General features: G+C 40.5%; 1 protein-coding gene across 1 annotated transcript in view; it reads right to left on the reverse strand.

Moving 5' to 3' along the window:
* Nucleotides 1–14942, reverse strand: part of LOC125459226 (mucin-2-like) — a 119990-nt gene extending 105048 nt beyond the window's left edge. Inside the window, exons 1-9 of the mRNA XM_059652219.1 lie at nt 14845–14942; nt 14140–14401; nt 10680–10794; nt 6668–6758; nt 6461–6576; nt 5108–5324; nt 2580–2705; nt 1731–1848; nt 1505–1643 (exon numbers count right to left, since the gene is read on the reverse strand). Of these exons, the coding sequence (XP_059508202.1) occupies nt 1505–1643; nt 1731–1848; nt 2580–2705; nt 5108–5324; nt 6461–6576; nt 6668–6758; nt 10680–10794; nt 14140–14401; nt 14845–14920 (1260 nt within the window). The 5' untranslated portion in view covers nt 14921–14942. The remainder of the gene's footprint in view (nt 1–1504; nt 1644–1730; nt 1849–2579; nt 2706–5107; nt 5325–6460; nt 6577–6667; nt 6759–10679; nt 10795–14139; nt 14402–14844) is intronic.
* Between the last annotated feature and the right edge of the window lie 312 nt (nt 14943–15254).

The raw sequence follows: 15254 nt of genomic DNA on the forward strand, positions 1-15254 counted from the left end.
ATTATTTGTCTTCCTCTACCTGTGTACTAAGGTTCTGTGATTCATGCATAAGGACACCCAGACCTCTCTGCATCTCAGCTTTGCAACTTCTCACAATTTAGATAATATATCTTCGTTTTGCTATTTCTGCCAAAATGGACAATTTCATTTCCCACATTATACTCCATTTGCTAGATCTTTGCCTACTCACTTAACCTACTTACATCCTTTAGTAAAAATCAAAAGAACTTTGAATCCTGTAAATCAGGAACAAAAACAGAAGTTGCTGGAAAAGCTCAACAGGTCTGACAGCATCTGTGAAGAAAAAAATCAGAGTTAATGTTTCAGGTCTGATGACCCTTCCTCAGGTCACCGGATCTGAAACATTAACTCCGATTTTTTTCTTCACAAATGCTGCCAGACCTTATGAGCTTTTCCAGCAACTTTGTTTTTGTTACATCCTTTTCCAACTGCCTTATGTCCTGTTCACTATTCATCACCCTACGTACCTTTTTGTTATCAGGAAATTTAACTACCGTTCATTTGGTTGCTTCGTTCAAATCATTTATATAAATTGTAAAAAGTTGAGCCCCAGCACCGACCTTTGTGGCACATTACTTGTGAAATCCTGCCAGCCAAAGACCCATTTATTCCTTCTCTACATCCTGCAGTGAGTCAGTTTTCTGTCCATGCAAAAATGTTACCCCTGCGCTACAAACTTTTAATTTTGGCAATAACCTTTGATGTGGCACCTTGTCAAATTGCTTCTGGAAATCTAAATACAATACATCCACTGGTTTCCCTTTATTACAGCACAATTTTCTTTCAAAGAACTCCAATAAATTAGTTGAACATGATTTCTCTTTGACAAAGCCATGTTAGTTCTGATTGATTCACTTGAATATATCCAAGTCCCTGTTATAACATCTTTAACAGTAGCTTCTAACATTTTCCCTGCGACAGAAATTAAAGTCACTGGCCTGTATTTTCCTGCCTACCGCATCGCTCCATAATCAAATGAAGGAGTTACATTATCTGTTTTCCAATTTAGAGGAACCTTCTTTGAATCTAATGAGTTTTGGAAAATTAAAACTAACACATCAATCACTTCACTGGCTTACTTCTATGATGAAGTCCATCAGGAGCTGGAAATTTATCAACTCGCAGTTCCAACATTTGCTCAGCATAATATTACTATTCACATGATGATTAGATTCCCTACAGTGTGGAAACAGGCCCTTCAGCCCAACAAGTTCACACTACCCCTTGGAGCATCCCGCCCAGACCCATAACCCACACACCCCTGAACACTACTGGTAATTTAGCATGGCCGATCCACCTAGCCTGCACATCTTTTGGACTGTGGGAGGAAACCGGAGCACTCGGAGGAAACCACCACAGACACGGGGAGAATGAGGCTGGAATTGAACCTGGATCCCTGTTGCTGTGAGGCTGCAGTGCTAACCACTGAGCCACCGTGCTGTTTGACATGTAACAAAAATAAATATTTATAAGATCTTATTACCTTGGAAAGAATGTAATAGCAGTCACCATGAAATGTATATTTCATGCCATCAAAAGTGGAGACATGTGCTCCTCCCTCAAATGAGCAGACACCTGGGCACGGTAGATTTTTGCACAGCCATTTACCTCCATCGCAGAGACTTAAATGACAAGGAACACCAATTTAGTATGTTTGTTCAAAGCTAAATGGAGTCTTATTACAGAAGCGGAATTAATGATGACTATACCATTCTTCACATTCTGCTGAAATCAGAGTGCCTGGATTGTAATGTTTGCCCTTCATTGTACATTTACACTCCTTCACACTAATGCACCCAGTGCCAGAATAATCATCGAGCACCGTGCCTGAAAAATATGAAGCATATCTATAATTATTCCAATGTTCTTCTAATCATTTTGAACAGCAGCAGTGACATGTGCTTATGCACTTATGATCTTCTAGCTGAAGATGGTTGCAAAGGTTTCAGCCTTGTTTTTTGCAGTCATGCGCTGGACTCACCGACGTTACCTTTCGATCACATGCTATGATGTGCAGTGATGATACCATGAGCATGTCTCTTCAAGGTATACTGACATACTGACCATGAGACACAACACAAAAGGATCAACACGTAAGTGGTCAACACTCAAGGTTACATAATGCAGTTTGTTGCAGAAGCTACCAACCCTTACCAAATTTTTACTGCCCCATACAAATGATATCCCCATAAAGGTCAGAATTGTTAAGTAAGGCATCTAAGTGTGAATCCCCAATTTAGATGTCCTGTGCCAACTGTGGACCAGATGAAAGCTCAGTAATAAAATTTAAATCCACCACTTTTTTTCTGTGTTTTTGCTGCCAGTGGTTACTTGCCAAGGTGGATAATTTACATGTATGCCAAGGTGATTAGTTTCTTTCTCTTAGAAATTAGTCTCGAATCAGTTATTTGCTTATGGGTTTGAATATTATTTTTCCCATATGATTGGTTCAACTATTCAGTAACACAGCAGATTCTGAGATTGCTGTAGGATTCTTTATGATGAAGGAAAGTAGGGAGAAATAAATAATTTGTTTCAAGACACCATAAATTGCCTACCTGGTGGGCAGAAGCAGCCATCCATGAAGTGCTCTTCACACAAGCTGCTTGTATCAAGGTGCGAACAACTGTTCATACAGGGAGAGCCACTTTCCTTGTAGATCATGTTTAAAGGACATTTCTTTGCTGTAAAATAACACACACCAAATGGATAGAGGGACAAACAGATATATACCCAGATGTAGTCCCTGTAAAATGAATACAACTGGAATCTTTTAAAGCCAGAATTCTGCAGTAACCTACTCAGTATGTAAGTCTAGACAGAGTGTTCTCATTTTGTGCAGAGAGAAACAATGCAAATGCCAATGTTTCTTTTAATGGTTGCTTGCTGCACCACACATGTTAGCCATCAATCACTTATCAAAAAGGACATTTAAGTTTCTTTTTACATTTACACTTTCTAATCTCTTACTAGTTAAGAAATATTCTTCGCATCTAGTTCTCCTACCAAGTGAACAATCTTGTGTTTCCATATTATATTGCAGCTATCATGTTCTTGTCCATTCACTAAGCTTGCCCAATTCTTCCTGAAGCTATTTTCTGCCTTCCTGCCAAACAGATTTGAGGTAACAAGCAGAAGGCTAAGAGGAGAGGTGAGGAGAATTATTTTCACTGACAGGATAGTGGGAATCTCAAACTCATCTCTTGAAAAGGGTGGTAAGTCAGAAACTCTTGTAACATTTAAGAAGTTGATAGATATTTTCTTATTTTCCCATAGCCCCCAAGACTATAGACAAAGAGGTAGAGGACTAGATTAGTATAGTCGAGTCTTTCTTAACCAGCGTGGACAAAATGTGCTGAATAACCTTATTCTGTGCTGTAAACCTCTGAGTCTGTGAACCTGTATGGATTTTTAAATGCCCTTGCTGCCATTTCTGCCTCTTATTTAGTAGGAGTAACTGCAACACCGCTCTGGACTGACTAAAGCAGACCTCCATACTGACTAGAAGGCACCTGCAGACTAATTGGAACATGCCAACCAGATTGTCGGGAACATAGCCCTGGAGTGACTGGAACACATCACCCCTGGACTGACTGTAACATAGCCCTGGAGCACACCACCCGGACTGTCTGAAACACACCACCTGGACTGTCTGAAATACAGCACTGGAGTGACGGGAGCACAGCCCTGGACCATCTGGAACACACTACCTGGACTGTCTGAAACACACCACCCAGACTGTCGGAAACACAGCTCTGGACTAGAGTGCCTGGAACATACCACCTGGACTGTCTGGAACACCCTGCTACCCTAGACTGACTAGAATAAAAACAAACCTCATCCCCCGAGCTGGATTGGCTAGAATACACAGCCCAGGACTGAAGAGAACGTACTGCCCCAAACTGACGAGAATATACCCCTGGATTAATTAGAAGGCACCTCCAGACTAAATGGAACACACCCCAGTCAGATTGTAACAGAGCCTCAAAGTGACCGTACCATATTCCTCGACTGACTGGAGTTTAATTTAGATAAATGTGACGTGTTGCATTTTGATAAGGAAAATCACAGCAGGACTTAATGGAAGGGCCCTGGGGATTGTTGCTGAACAAGGAGGCCTGGGGTGCAGGTTCATATTTCCTTGGAGCTGGAGTCACAGATTGACAGGATAGTGAAGAAGGTGTTTTGTATTCTTGCTTTTATTAGTCAGGTATAGGAATTGGGAGGTCATGTTGTGGCTGTAGAGGACATTGATTAGGCCATTTTGAAATACTGCATTCAGTTCTGGTGTCCTTGCTATAGGAAAAATGTTGTAAAACTTGAAAGCGTTCAGAAAAAAATTACAAGGATGTTGCCATGGTTTGAGCTATAATGAGAGGCTGAAAAGGCTGGGACTACTTTCTTTGAAGCATCGAAGGATAAGGGGTAACTTTATAGAGATTTATAAAATCATGACGGGCATGGATAAGGTGAATAGCCAAGGCCTTTTCCCTGGGTTGGGAGAGTCCAGAACTAGAGGGCATAGGTTTAAGGTGAGAGGGGAAAGATTTAAAAGGACCTGAGAGGCAATGTTTTCATGCATTTGAGTGGTGCGCATTTGGAAAGAGCGGCCAGATGGAGGCTGGTATAGTTACAACATTTAAAAGGTATGGTTACATGATTAGGAAGGGTTGACAGGCGTGTTGTTCTCTTCGATAAAAATGGTTTGAAACAAGAAGAGGAATAGATCTTCAACTTCAACAAACCACTCTCTGCCTGTCAAACTCATATACTCGATTGTCACCATATTTCCCTCAACCTTTCTTCATAAAGGTAAGTAAGAACTGATTACATATTCACAATAATGATAAAAATAGTGATGAGAGTATAGATCAGAGCCCACACGCACTTTGGGCATGATTCCTTGCTGAGATAGCTGATTTGCACAACTACCTAGTACCTTCTGGCACTCTATACTAGTTTTGCTTTCTTGATCTTCTCTATTAACTGGATATGCTTTTTCACTTCTAACTTATTAATAGTTGATGTTCCCCTCCTCTCTTGACCACACTGAGCAATGCTTACTTCAACTTTATGTTACACTTACGGCAAAATGTCTCTGTCCTCCAGTTTTCTGGTTTCCCTCCAGCATGGGAGCATTGCCTGGAATATTCAGAGACCGTGCTGCACAAGCAGAATGAATCTAAGACTTTGCTGCAGGTGCACATGTCTTGCATGCAGGCCTGAATATAATGTTCAGTGTTTAAACGGGAGTTGCAATCTGCAAATGTGTTTTTTGAAAGGAGATTTTCACAAGCTTCTCTCTGAAAAATATCAGTGTAATATATAGAAGTTTGTGTGTGAAAAATACAGCAGCTACATAACAACGTGTAAATTGAAACATAATAATTATTGAAAAGTGCGTATCTAAATTTATGAATGTAAGTAGATATGGGATGTGAGAGTTGAGATGAATTGTAGTAAAAGGTTAATATGAATACATATGCAAACATAAATATGTGTTAGTTCTTGTGCTTGTTACATAGTCACAATTATTTAAAATCTCATTAAGAATTTATGGATACATATTTTCTTAAACTTAAGATTTTACTCTTCCTATCCCAAAAGACAATGTTTAAAGGTAAGAGATCAGTCAATGAGGTGCCAGCAGCTTTCTTTGAGTGCAAGTCTAGACAGTGCAAGTTATCTAAGAATTTAATCAGGCATTTCAATTAAACTTCTTTCTTGCCTTGGCCCACATTTACACATAGATGTAGCATTCTTTGTGAAATGGGGTGGCTCAGTGGTTAGAGATAATGGGAACTGCCGATGCTGGAGAATCCAAGATAATAAAGTGTGAAGCTGGATGAACACAGCAGGCCGAGCAGCATCTCAGGAGCACAAAAGCTGACGTTTCAGGCCTAGACCTTTCATCCTGATCATTCATTCAGGGTGAAGGGTCTAGGCCCGAAACGTCAGCTTTTGTGCTCTTGAGATGCTGCTTGGCCTGCTGTGTTCATCCAGCTTCACACTTTATTATCTTGGCTCAATGGTTAGCACTGCTGCCTCACAGTGCTAGGGACCTGGGTTCAATTCCTTCCTTAGGTGACTGCGTGGAGCTTACACATTTTCCCTGTATCTAAGTGGGTTTCCTCTGGTTGTCTGGTTTCCCCCACAGGTCAAAAATGTGCAGGTTAGGTAGATTAGTCATGCTAAATTGCCATAGTGCCCAGAGATATGCAGGCTAGATGGATTAGGCATGGGAATACACGGTTACAGGCATAGGTTGGGGGTGGGTCTGGATGGGATGCTGTTCAGAGGATTGATGTAAGCTCTATAGGCCTGCTTTCACACTGTTGGGATTCTATGATATCACTGCATTTCTAGTTTAGTAACTCCAGGAAAGTGTGATTAACTTCAAAGATTTTACTAGCCGTAGATACAGATTAGTGAAACGTACATATTGCTCACACAAAGCACTGGTTTCTTTTTCATGTTCATCTACATCTTCACATTGCTCATTTGGCTGATGGACTTTTTGCAGATTTCCAAAATGAATCGGTGAAAATTGTTGGCCTAAAGTGTATGAAAACAAGAGACTTCAAATTTAAAACTACTTCATTCAGCAAGTTATTTCCCAAAGAAAGTTCAAGATTTCTTGACTTACCATTTGCAATGAATTCATTGTATAAAGAAAGTCCATTATAATCTCCACAGAGCCCACAAGTCCTATTTTGAAATTTCACATCAAGTTCCACCTAAAAAAAAGTAATAATAAAGCAATTGACATTTGACTAAGACTTAATTTCATGACAGAACCTCAAGGTTTTTAACACAAAATATTTATAAACTTATATTACATTAAACAATAGGAGTCAGTACCTCAAACATTGTTGCCAACTCAGTGATAGTACTTAGTATAGAGGGAAGAGTTTAATAGCCACTGGGTTTGAAGGCAGAGGAGGAGGCCCATAACACTCCTTGGGTGACTATTTCGTCGTCTACCTACCCACACCTGCATGTCTCCAAATGAGGCCTATAAGGAGGTAAGTAATGACCATGAGCATTTAAGCTTGGTAATGGCAGGATTTGGAGGGCGGGGTGGCTGTGGTGGGGGATGGCATTGTTGATGTGTTGAGGTAGCATGGTGGCTATATGTAAAGTATACTCATCTAAATTTTTGATGATGTAGATGGTGTTATCACAGCAAATTTTGCAATGTCATGTGATAAGCAGCCATCTTATTTATATTGCATAATAAGCTTCATATGAAGGTTTTTACAGATAGAAAGAGGCCCTTGGTCTAATCAGATCTGTGCTGCTCATCATGTGCCTATCCATTCTAATCTCATTTTCCAGCACTTGACCTTGTATGAAATGGTGTTTCAAGTGCTTATCTAAATACTACTTGAGTGTCCTGGGAGTTACTGTTTCTAATCTCCTTTCAGGAGTGAGTTCCAGGAACCCATTAAACTCTGGGTGGGAAACAATTTCCTCAATTTCCCCTTACTTCTTTGTAACCTTCCAGGCCCTTACCTTAAACTGTGCCCCTGGTTATTGTTTCTTTTACTAAGGGGAAAGGTTTCTCTCTGTCTACCCTATTTGTATCCCACAGTACTTTGTATACCTCAATCTGGTACCCCTTTGAAATAACTATGCAGAGGCTGATATCCCCTTTATTTATTTGTGGACAGCCAATTCAGCATCAGGCCCTGAACGGAGGAGATTTTAATCCCCTGGTTATATTGGTCAGTCAAGGCTTTACTGATTTGACTCAGGTTAACAACACCAATCAAGGGATCTTCTACTCAACAAAATCCAGTCAGTTCCTATCACTGCACCCCTCAACCTTCTTATTTGTAAGAAAACCGATGCAGCCTATCTAGTCTCTGTTCATAACTGAATTTCTCCAGCATGGGCTTTTCTTTCTGTCTTGACTCTAGATTATTTCCGTTGTTCAGCCTCTCTTCATTTAATCCATGAAAATTCATGAAAAAACAGTTTTTTAGAAGGGTCTTTGGACTTGAAATGTTAATTTTGTTTCTGACTCCACAGATGCTGCCAGACCTGCTGAGTTTGTCCGCATTTTCTGCATTTGTTTCAGTTTTCTAGCATTCACAGTATTTTACTTTTATTATCCCACAACATTTTGTTTCTTCACCAACAAATATATGACCAGACATGTTCTATATTCCCTGCCTCCCCTTACACAACCGTAACCTACCACCTTCATCTTTTCCGATAACCGGGAGCAGAAAGCTTGTCAAACAGTGGAGTAAAAGAAACAGAGATAACAAGGTGTAGAGCTGGAAGAACACAGCAGGCCAGGCAGCATCAGAGGAGCAGGAAGGCTGACGTTTCAGGTCTAGACCCTTCTTCAGAAGGATCCTTCCTGCTCTTCTGATGCTGCTTGGCCTGCAGTGTTCATCCAGCTCTACACCTTGTTATCTCAGATTCGCCAGCATCTGCAATTCCTACTATCTCTGAGGAAAAGAAACAGATGTTATTGTAAAACAAAACGGATGATGAAGAAACATTGTTACTCAATCTCACAACTATAGCCATTAATTCATATGCTAACACAGCATATATTTTACAGGAAAGCTGAGAGGTGGGAGCTACACTTGGTGAGACACAGGGCACAAGGAGTCTGCAGCCAGGCAATCTGTGTGAGTACCAAAATCACAGGCAGCATGGTCACACAAGAGTTCTGCTGCAGTGGACTCAGATTAATGAATCAATCAGGGATGATTGGCATAGAAGAAGAAGATACAAGGCAAATAGTTGGTGTGGTGGTAGGCCTGTAAGTAAATCTGCTGTCCCAACCAGTAAGGATGGACAAGTCTGGCAGTAAGTTAGTCCATGGTTATGTGCCAAGCTAGAACCCATTCTTTCCAGCATGAAATTGGTCTCTAATCCATTAGTGAATTTGTAGACCCCTGCATTGTACAATATCACCTTCTATTACAGAAACCACCAGTGTGCTGCCATGCAAGCTCTGAACGCCATCCTGCAAGCACAGCTTTCTGTCATGTCAGTTCAGACTGTATTTATTGTTTTGTTCGCTGAGCTAACTGGTTTTCATGCAAATGTGTCACCTCCCTTCCGGGTGACATCGTCAGTGCTGTGTAGCTTCTGTTGATACACTGTTGTGCTGTCCTGCTCTGAATTTATATGGTCAGGTCTTGCAAGATTGCCCACCGTGACAGACCGGACCATATAAATTTAGAGCAGGACAGAACAACAGCATTTCAACAGAGGCTACACAACACTGACGATGTCACCTAGAAGGGAGGTGACACATTTGTATGAAAACCAGTCAGCTCGGCGAACCAACCAACAACTCCAACTGCAACCTGAGCAACCTTAACATCATTAAAACATTAAAGTTCAGACAGTTGCTAACATGGCCATGGAAACCAATGTTCAAAGAGATTTGCGGGGTCTCATAGGTGTCCGGCAATCTGTTCTCCAACAGTTTACTGAGATACCACCTTGCGGGTATTGCAATGGCTCCAATGAGCAAAAACATGCTCTCCTAAGGATTATTTTATGCTAACAAGAATTTGGACATTGTCAGCATTTGCTGTTGATCCCTAATTGACCTTGAGGAAGAGGTAGTAAGCTGCTTTCTTGAACATCTGTAATCCATTTGGTACAGGTACACCCACAGTGCTATTGCAGTACAGGAATGGAGTTGTATAATTTTGATCCAGCTGCAACCAAAGGTACAGTGGTATAGTTCCAACTCAGCATGTTGTGTGCAGAGAATCTTTTGGATGCTCCCATTCATCTGCAGTCCATGATCTTCAATGTGATAGAGGCTATCAACTTGAAAGGTGTTAATGAAAGAATCTTGGGGAGTTGAGCAGGCATATTGTCTATGGTATGTAATGCTGCAATTGTCTGTCAGTAATGGGAGGAGTGAGTCTTTAAATTGGTGAATGGGAGTACCAATCTAGTGGGTTGCCTTGTCTGGATGTTGTCAAGCTTGTTGAGTTTAATTGGAGCTGCACTCATCCAGGCAAATGGAGAGTATTCAATCATATTCCAGGCTTGTGCATTATAGATGATGGACCAATTTTGGGGAGTCCAGCAGTGAGTTACCTGAATTTCCAGCCTCTGATCTAATATTGTATTTATATGGGTGGTTAAGTTCAATTTCTGCTCAAATGGTAATCCTCAGGATTTGATAGTGGGGCACACAGTATTGCCTTATGCCAAAGGGGAATGAGAATTCCCCCATCCCTACTTAAAAGTTAATCACATTGGTGTTGGTCTGGTGTCACATGTCAACTAACTAGGTGAAGCAAATGTCCTCCCCTACAGGCATCTATGAAAATCAAATTGGTTACATGGTTACCATTAGGCTATCTTTTTATGATAGATGCTTATTGAATTCAAATTTTACAATGTGTTGGGAGGGGTATTGGAACCCACACCCCAGAACATTAGCATGGTGCTTCAGATCACTAATTTAGTGAAATCACCATCATAACATCACCTCCCCGCTAAGTGGCCTTAAGAACATTTTGTATCCTTGTCTAATTTTATACCACAAGTAATGTGTATCTTCCTTTCTAGTTGCCTCACGTCTGTTATTCACATACAGGATAATATTCTAGAATATGTTACAATTCTGAAGTTGCGATGAAGCTGTATCTAATATGTGTACTTACCATTAAAGCATCCTCTCTGTTCCACATTAGAGTCAACCCAAATTTTCCATAGAGCTTAGTGTATTGAAAATTTTGTTCAATATACAGACCAGGTCCATAGTAAGGGAGTGAGACTCTGAAAAGTATTCATTAAATACATATTACCAGACTTTCTGTATGGTACTCATGGATGAACTTCTGAAATCAACACAAGTTAGCTAAAAAGGAAACATTTGTGGGCTTTAAGGAAAAGGAACCAGGATGGCATTAAGTACCTTGTTCTTGGGAATTCCAGTGGGCCAAATGACCTTCTTCTGAGCTTGAACTATTTCTATGATGCTAAACTAGCACTTTCTTTTGAGTGCCTTCAGAGAAAATAATGTTGCTTAGAAAACAAACTTATCCAAAGACAGGGAGAAGTGTTGCTCTGACAGAGGAGAGCTCAATTTGTATTTATCTAATGAAGAGAATGGATCCCTGAAAAATAGAATAAATGGCACTTCTGTATTTTTCTGGTGTTTCCACAGCTGTCCCTCTGAAACAACAACAATTCATTGGGATCATTTCTGCAGATATGCTTTGTTTTGTCACTTACTTTCAGCATTAAACAAAAGCAAATTTGTGTAATATGATTTAGACACAAAATAAAGCAGACTCTTGATTATTTCATCAAATACTTTGTGAACTGACTAGCAGAGGCTAAATCCTTTATTCATTCATGGAATGAGGGTGTTGCTGGCTAGCCAACACTTATTGCCCAGAGGGCAGCTCAGAATCAACCACATTGCTGTGGTTCTGGAGTCACATGTAGACCCGACCAGGAAAGGATGGCAGTGTCCTTCCCTAAAGGACATTAGTAAACCAGATAGGTTTTTCTGACAATCAGCAATGGATTCACAGTCATCATTAGACTCTTAATTCCAGATATTCATTGAATTCAAATTCCACCGTCTGTTCTGGTGGGATTTAAACCCAGTTCCCCAGAATATTTCCAGGGTCTCTGGATTATCAGTTCAGTGATAATACTACTAGACTGTAGACTGAAGTTCACTCTACACACTCTCTACCAGTGTCTGATTAGAAAATGAACATATTGACTCAGGTTGAGGGCCCAAACACCTGAACAATGGTGGGCATGGTTAGACTGTCCCCTATCATAGTTTTAAGCTGGTTGGAGGAAAGTATAGAGGGGATGTCAGAGGCGGGTTCTTTACACAGAGAGTTGTGAGAGCATGGAATGCGTTGCCAGCAGCAGTTGTGGAAGTAAGGTATTTGGGGACATTTAAGAGACTGCTGGACATGCATATGGTCACAGAAATTTGAGGGGACATACATGAGGATCAATGGTCGGCACAACATCGTGGGCTGAAGGGCCTGTTCTGTGCTGTACCGTTCTATATTCTATGTTCTGTCTGTCAATGAAAACTATAATTATGTCTGTGCACAAAACCTAATTGACATGCTGGCCATCCATTCAGACACAAACAGGTTTGATTGTCTCCCTGCACCCCATCCAACCACATAAACTATATTTCAGCCATCCAACGACAAATCAAGCCATATGCTGACAGTATCAGTGATTCTGCTTACAAACTGATCTTCTACTGCCTTACTATAAGCACTGATCATCACAATGCATCCAGTCAAAAACACTGAACTCCTACCTGCTCAGCTTCACACACTATCTCGATGTCCACCCATATAAATAGACTAGCCCTTTGTCCAAACATATGAACTGACCGCCTGGCCTTATGAACCAAATGTCATTGTCCATTCTCATCACAAACTCACTGTCCATCCTCAGAAACTGACTGACTCACTGTCCATCAACACAAACAGACTGTTCATCCACATTAACTCACTGTCCCTTTGTCCATCAACAAGGATGTTTTTACAAAATATTTGAAAGGATAAAAGCACAGCAGAAACACAGAGAGATGTTAGGGAGGAATTCCAGAGCTTGGAGTCTGGAGCACTGAAGACAAGACAAGGTGGAGCAGTTGTGATTGGGAATAACACAACTGACGAGAATTAAAGGAACAAGTAATTGGATTCAGTTCGACCCTCAGGTGACTGTCTGAGTGGAGTTTGCATATTTTTCCTGTGTCTGCATGGATTTCCTCCAGGTGCTCCGGTTTCCTCCCACAGCCCAAAGAATTGCGGGTTGGGTGAATTGGCCATGTTAAATTGTCCGTTGTGTCCAGAGGTGTGTAAGTATGATGGATTAGCCATAGGAAATATAAGGTTACAGGGAAAGGGTAGGAGTATGGGTCTGGACAGAATGATGTTTGGTGGGGCAGTGTGGACTTTTTAGGTTGAATGGCCTGTTTCCACACTGTAGGGATTTTATGATTCTATGAATATATTTACAGAGGGTTATGAAACTGTAGGAATCTACAGAGATGAGGAAAAGTGAAGCCATGGAGAGATGTGAAAACAAGAATAAGAATCTTAAAATCAAAACATTGCTTGACTGGTTTATAGGTTTGTCACCCAACCACCCAAAAATGCTGCCCTGTTCATGCACCAGGATCTCCATGTGGGGTGCCAATTTCTCACTGCCCAACCTGTCATTTGACAAGAACTATGCAGAGCAGCTATAGACTTTCATTACTTGTCAAAGTGCATGCACAACACCCAGCAATACAGGAGGTCCAAGCAGTGGCCAATACTTCCACTAGTTCAAGGAAGATAGCATGAGAAAACTCACTAGGGCTCAATAAGAGAAAACCTTCCTGAAGCTCACCAAAATTGACATGTCTATTTTCTGGTAACATTCAACTCACAGTGACCGAATCATGTCCTTTCACCTACGCTACCTGCATATCCACAGAGACTGAATGCCGTCATGCCCATGCACACACTGACTGTCCCAGGGTCTAATGTCATCTATAATATCTTCCTGGTTATTCTCATACATGAATTTTCCTTCTGTTCACTCCATTATTGCTTAGTTATGTCATATAGTGATCCTAGCTTAATGGGTATGATACACTTAATTGACATTTTATAGAAGTTTGTTCATGAGCAGATGAATGTACAACCTGTGTCCTAAATTTTATATCTGGTCTATGCTACATTATCTCATTTTGGAAGATTTAAGCATCTCATGATACCTGTTGAACAAAGATGCTGCTGACACTTCTGTCATTGTTCACACAGAAGAATGCTTGTTTGGGAATCAGAGACATGAATTCTCATCTTCAAACTGTGGACATAATCTGATCACATTCCTAAATTAAAGCCTGAGGAGTTTTCAAATCTGTCTGTATGGTGACAACAAAATTCTATTCCAATTATTTTAGGACATGGAGCAGCAGAAACATTCAAGAATTGCATTTTCAAAGTTGGGATTTGTTGATAAAGATACACCATGAGATCAAACTGTGAGCAAAATTGGCTAACTGAGACCCAAGATCTCTAAACTGCCTCACTGAAGTTGTTATATATACAATACGAAATATTTCACTGATTAACTTACATAGCTCCATTGATGACCACAATTTTGGCTGTCATAAAAATCACAATATCCTTGATTGTTGTTGTGATGTAATGTATTTTGGGGTGCCCCTTGGAGATCGATCGTTTAATTTGAATGGAGAAATCTTTATACAGTTGATTGCAGTCAGACACAAAATTATAGTCGCAAGTTCCAGGAAATGTATAAAAATTCCCATCGAAAGTCTTAAAGTGATTGTTTCCCCAAGTGCTGCAGACATGATCCTTGTGGTTTGGTAATCTAGCTGCAAAATACAAATTCTGATATTTAGTAATGATGGAGGAAAACCGACTGAGAAATAGCTGCAATTTAGATTTTCCATATTCAAGATGGGATAAAGTAAAATAGACTTATTTTTCACAGAGATACTGCCGACGTTGGAGAATCTGAGACAACAAGATGTAGAGCTGGATGAACACAGCAGGCCAAGCAGCATCAGAGGAGCAGGAAGGCTGACATTTCGGGTCTAGACCCTTCTTCAGAAAAAAAAAGTTTTTTTTGTCTGAAGCAGGGTCTAGACCTGAAACATCAGCTTTCCTGCTCCTCTGATGCTGTTGGCCTGCTGTGTTCATCCAGCTCTACACCTTTTTGTTTTTAGCAATTGTGCGCATAGTCCTTGATATCTGCAGTGCCAGTTAAGACAAGAGGTTAGTTCTGCTCTGAGAAAGATTAATTTTTCACACTCACCATGTTTGATATCCACACTGAAGGTGGATGAAATGGCCCAGCTAAGAATCCAAATAGTTATACTCCAGGAACCCATGGTCGAATGAGTCCTGTGAAGGCCAAACCTGAAACCCTACCTCACACAGAGTTTAAACCTTTTAAACCAAGTGTTGACCATAAAAATAATGATAGGGTGTGGTTACAATGTGATGTTATCACTCCTTACATTCAATGTACACTTTAGGCTACTCCCAATATAATGGGTGGATCTTTTCATTGAAATATATCCGTTCATCATCTGTTTCAGTAACCATATGGAGTACATCCTGAGATTCAGGTATTGCAGTTTGTACAGGTTCACCAATGATAAGGTAATATAGACTGTATTTGGAGACCAGAACTAAGATGCTATGTCTATAAATAGTGCTTCC

The sequence above is a fragment of the Stegostoma tigrinum genome, chromosome 17, assembly GCF_030684315.1.
Source record: "Stegostoma tigrinum isolate sSteTig4 chromosome 17, sSteTig4.hap1, whole genome shotgun sequence".
Lineage (NCBI taxonomy): Eukaryota > Metazoa > Chordata > Chondrichthyes > Orectolobiformes > Stegostomatidae > Stegostoma > Stegostoma tigrinum.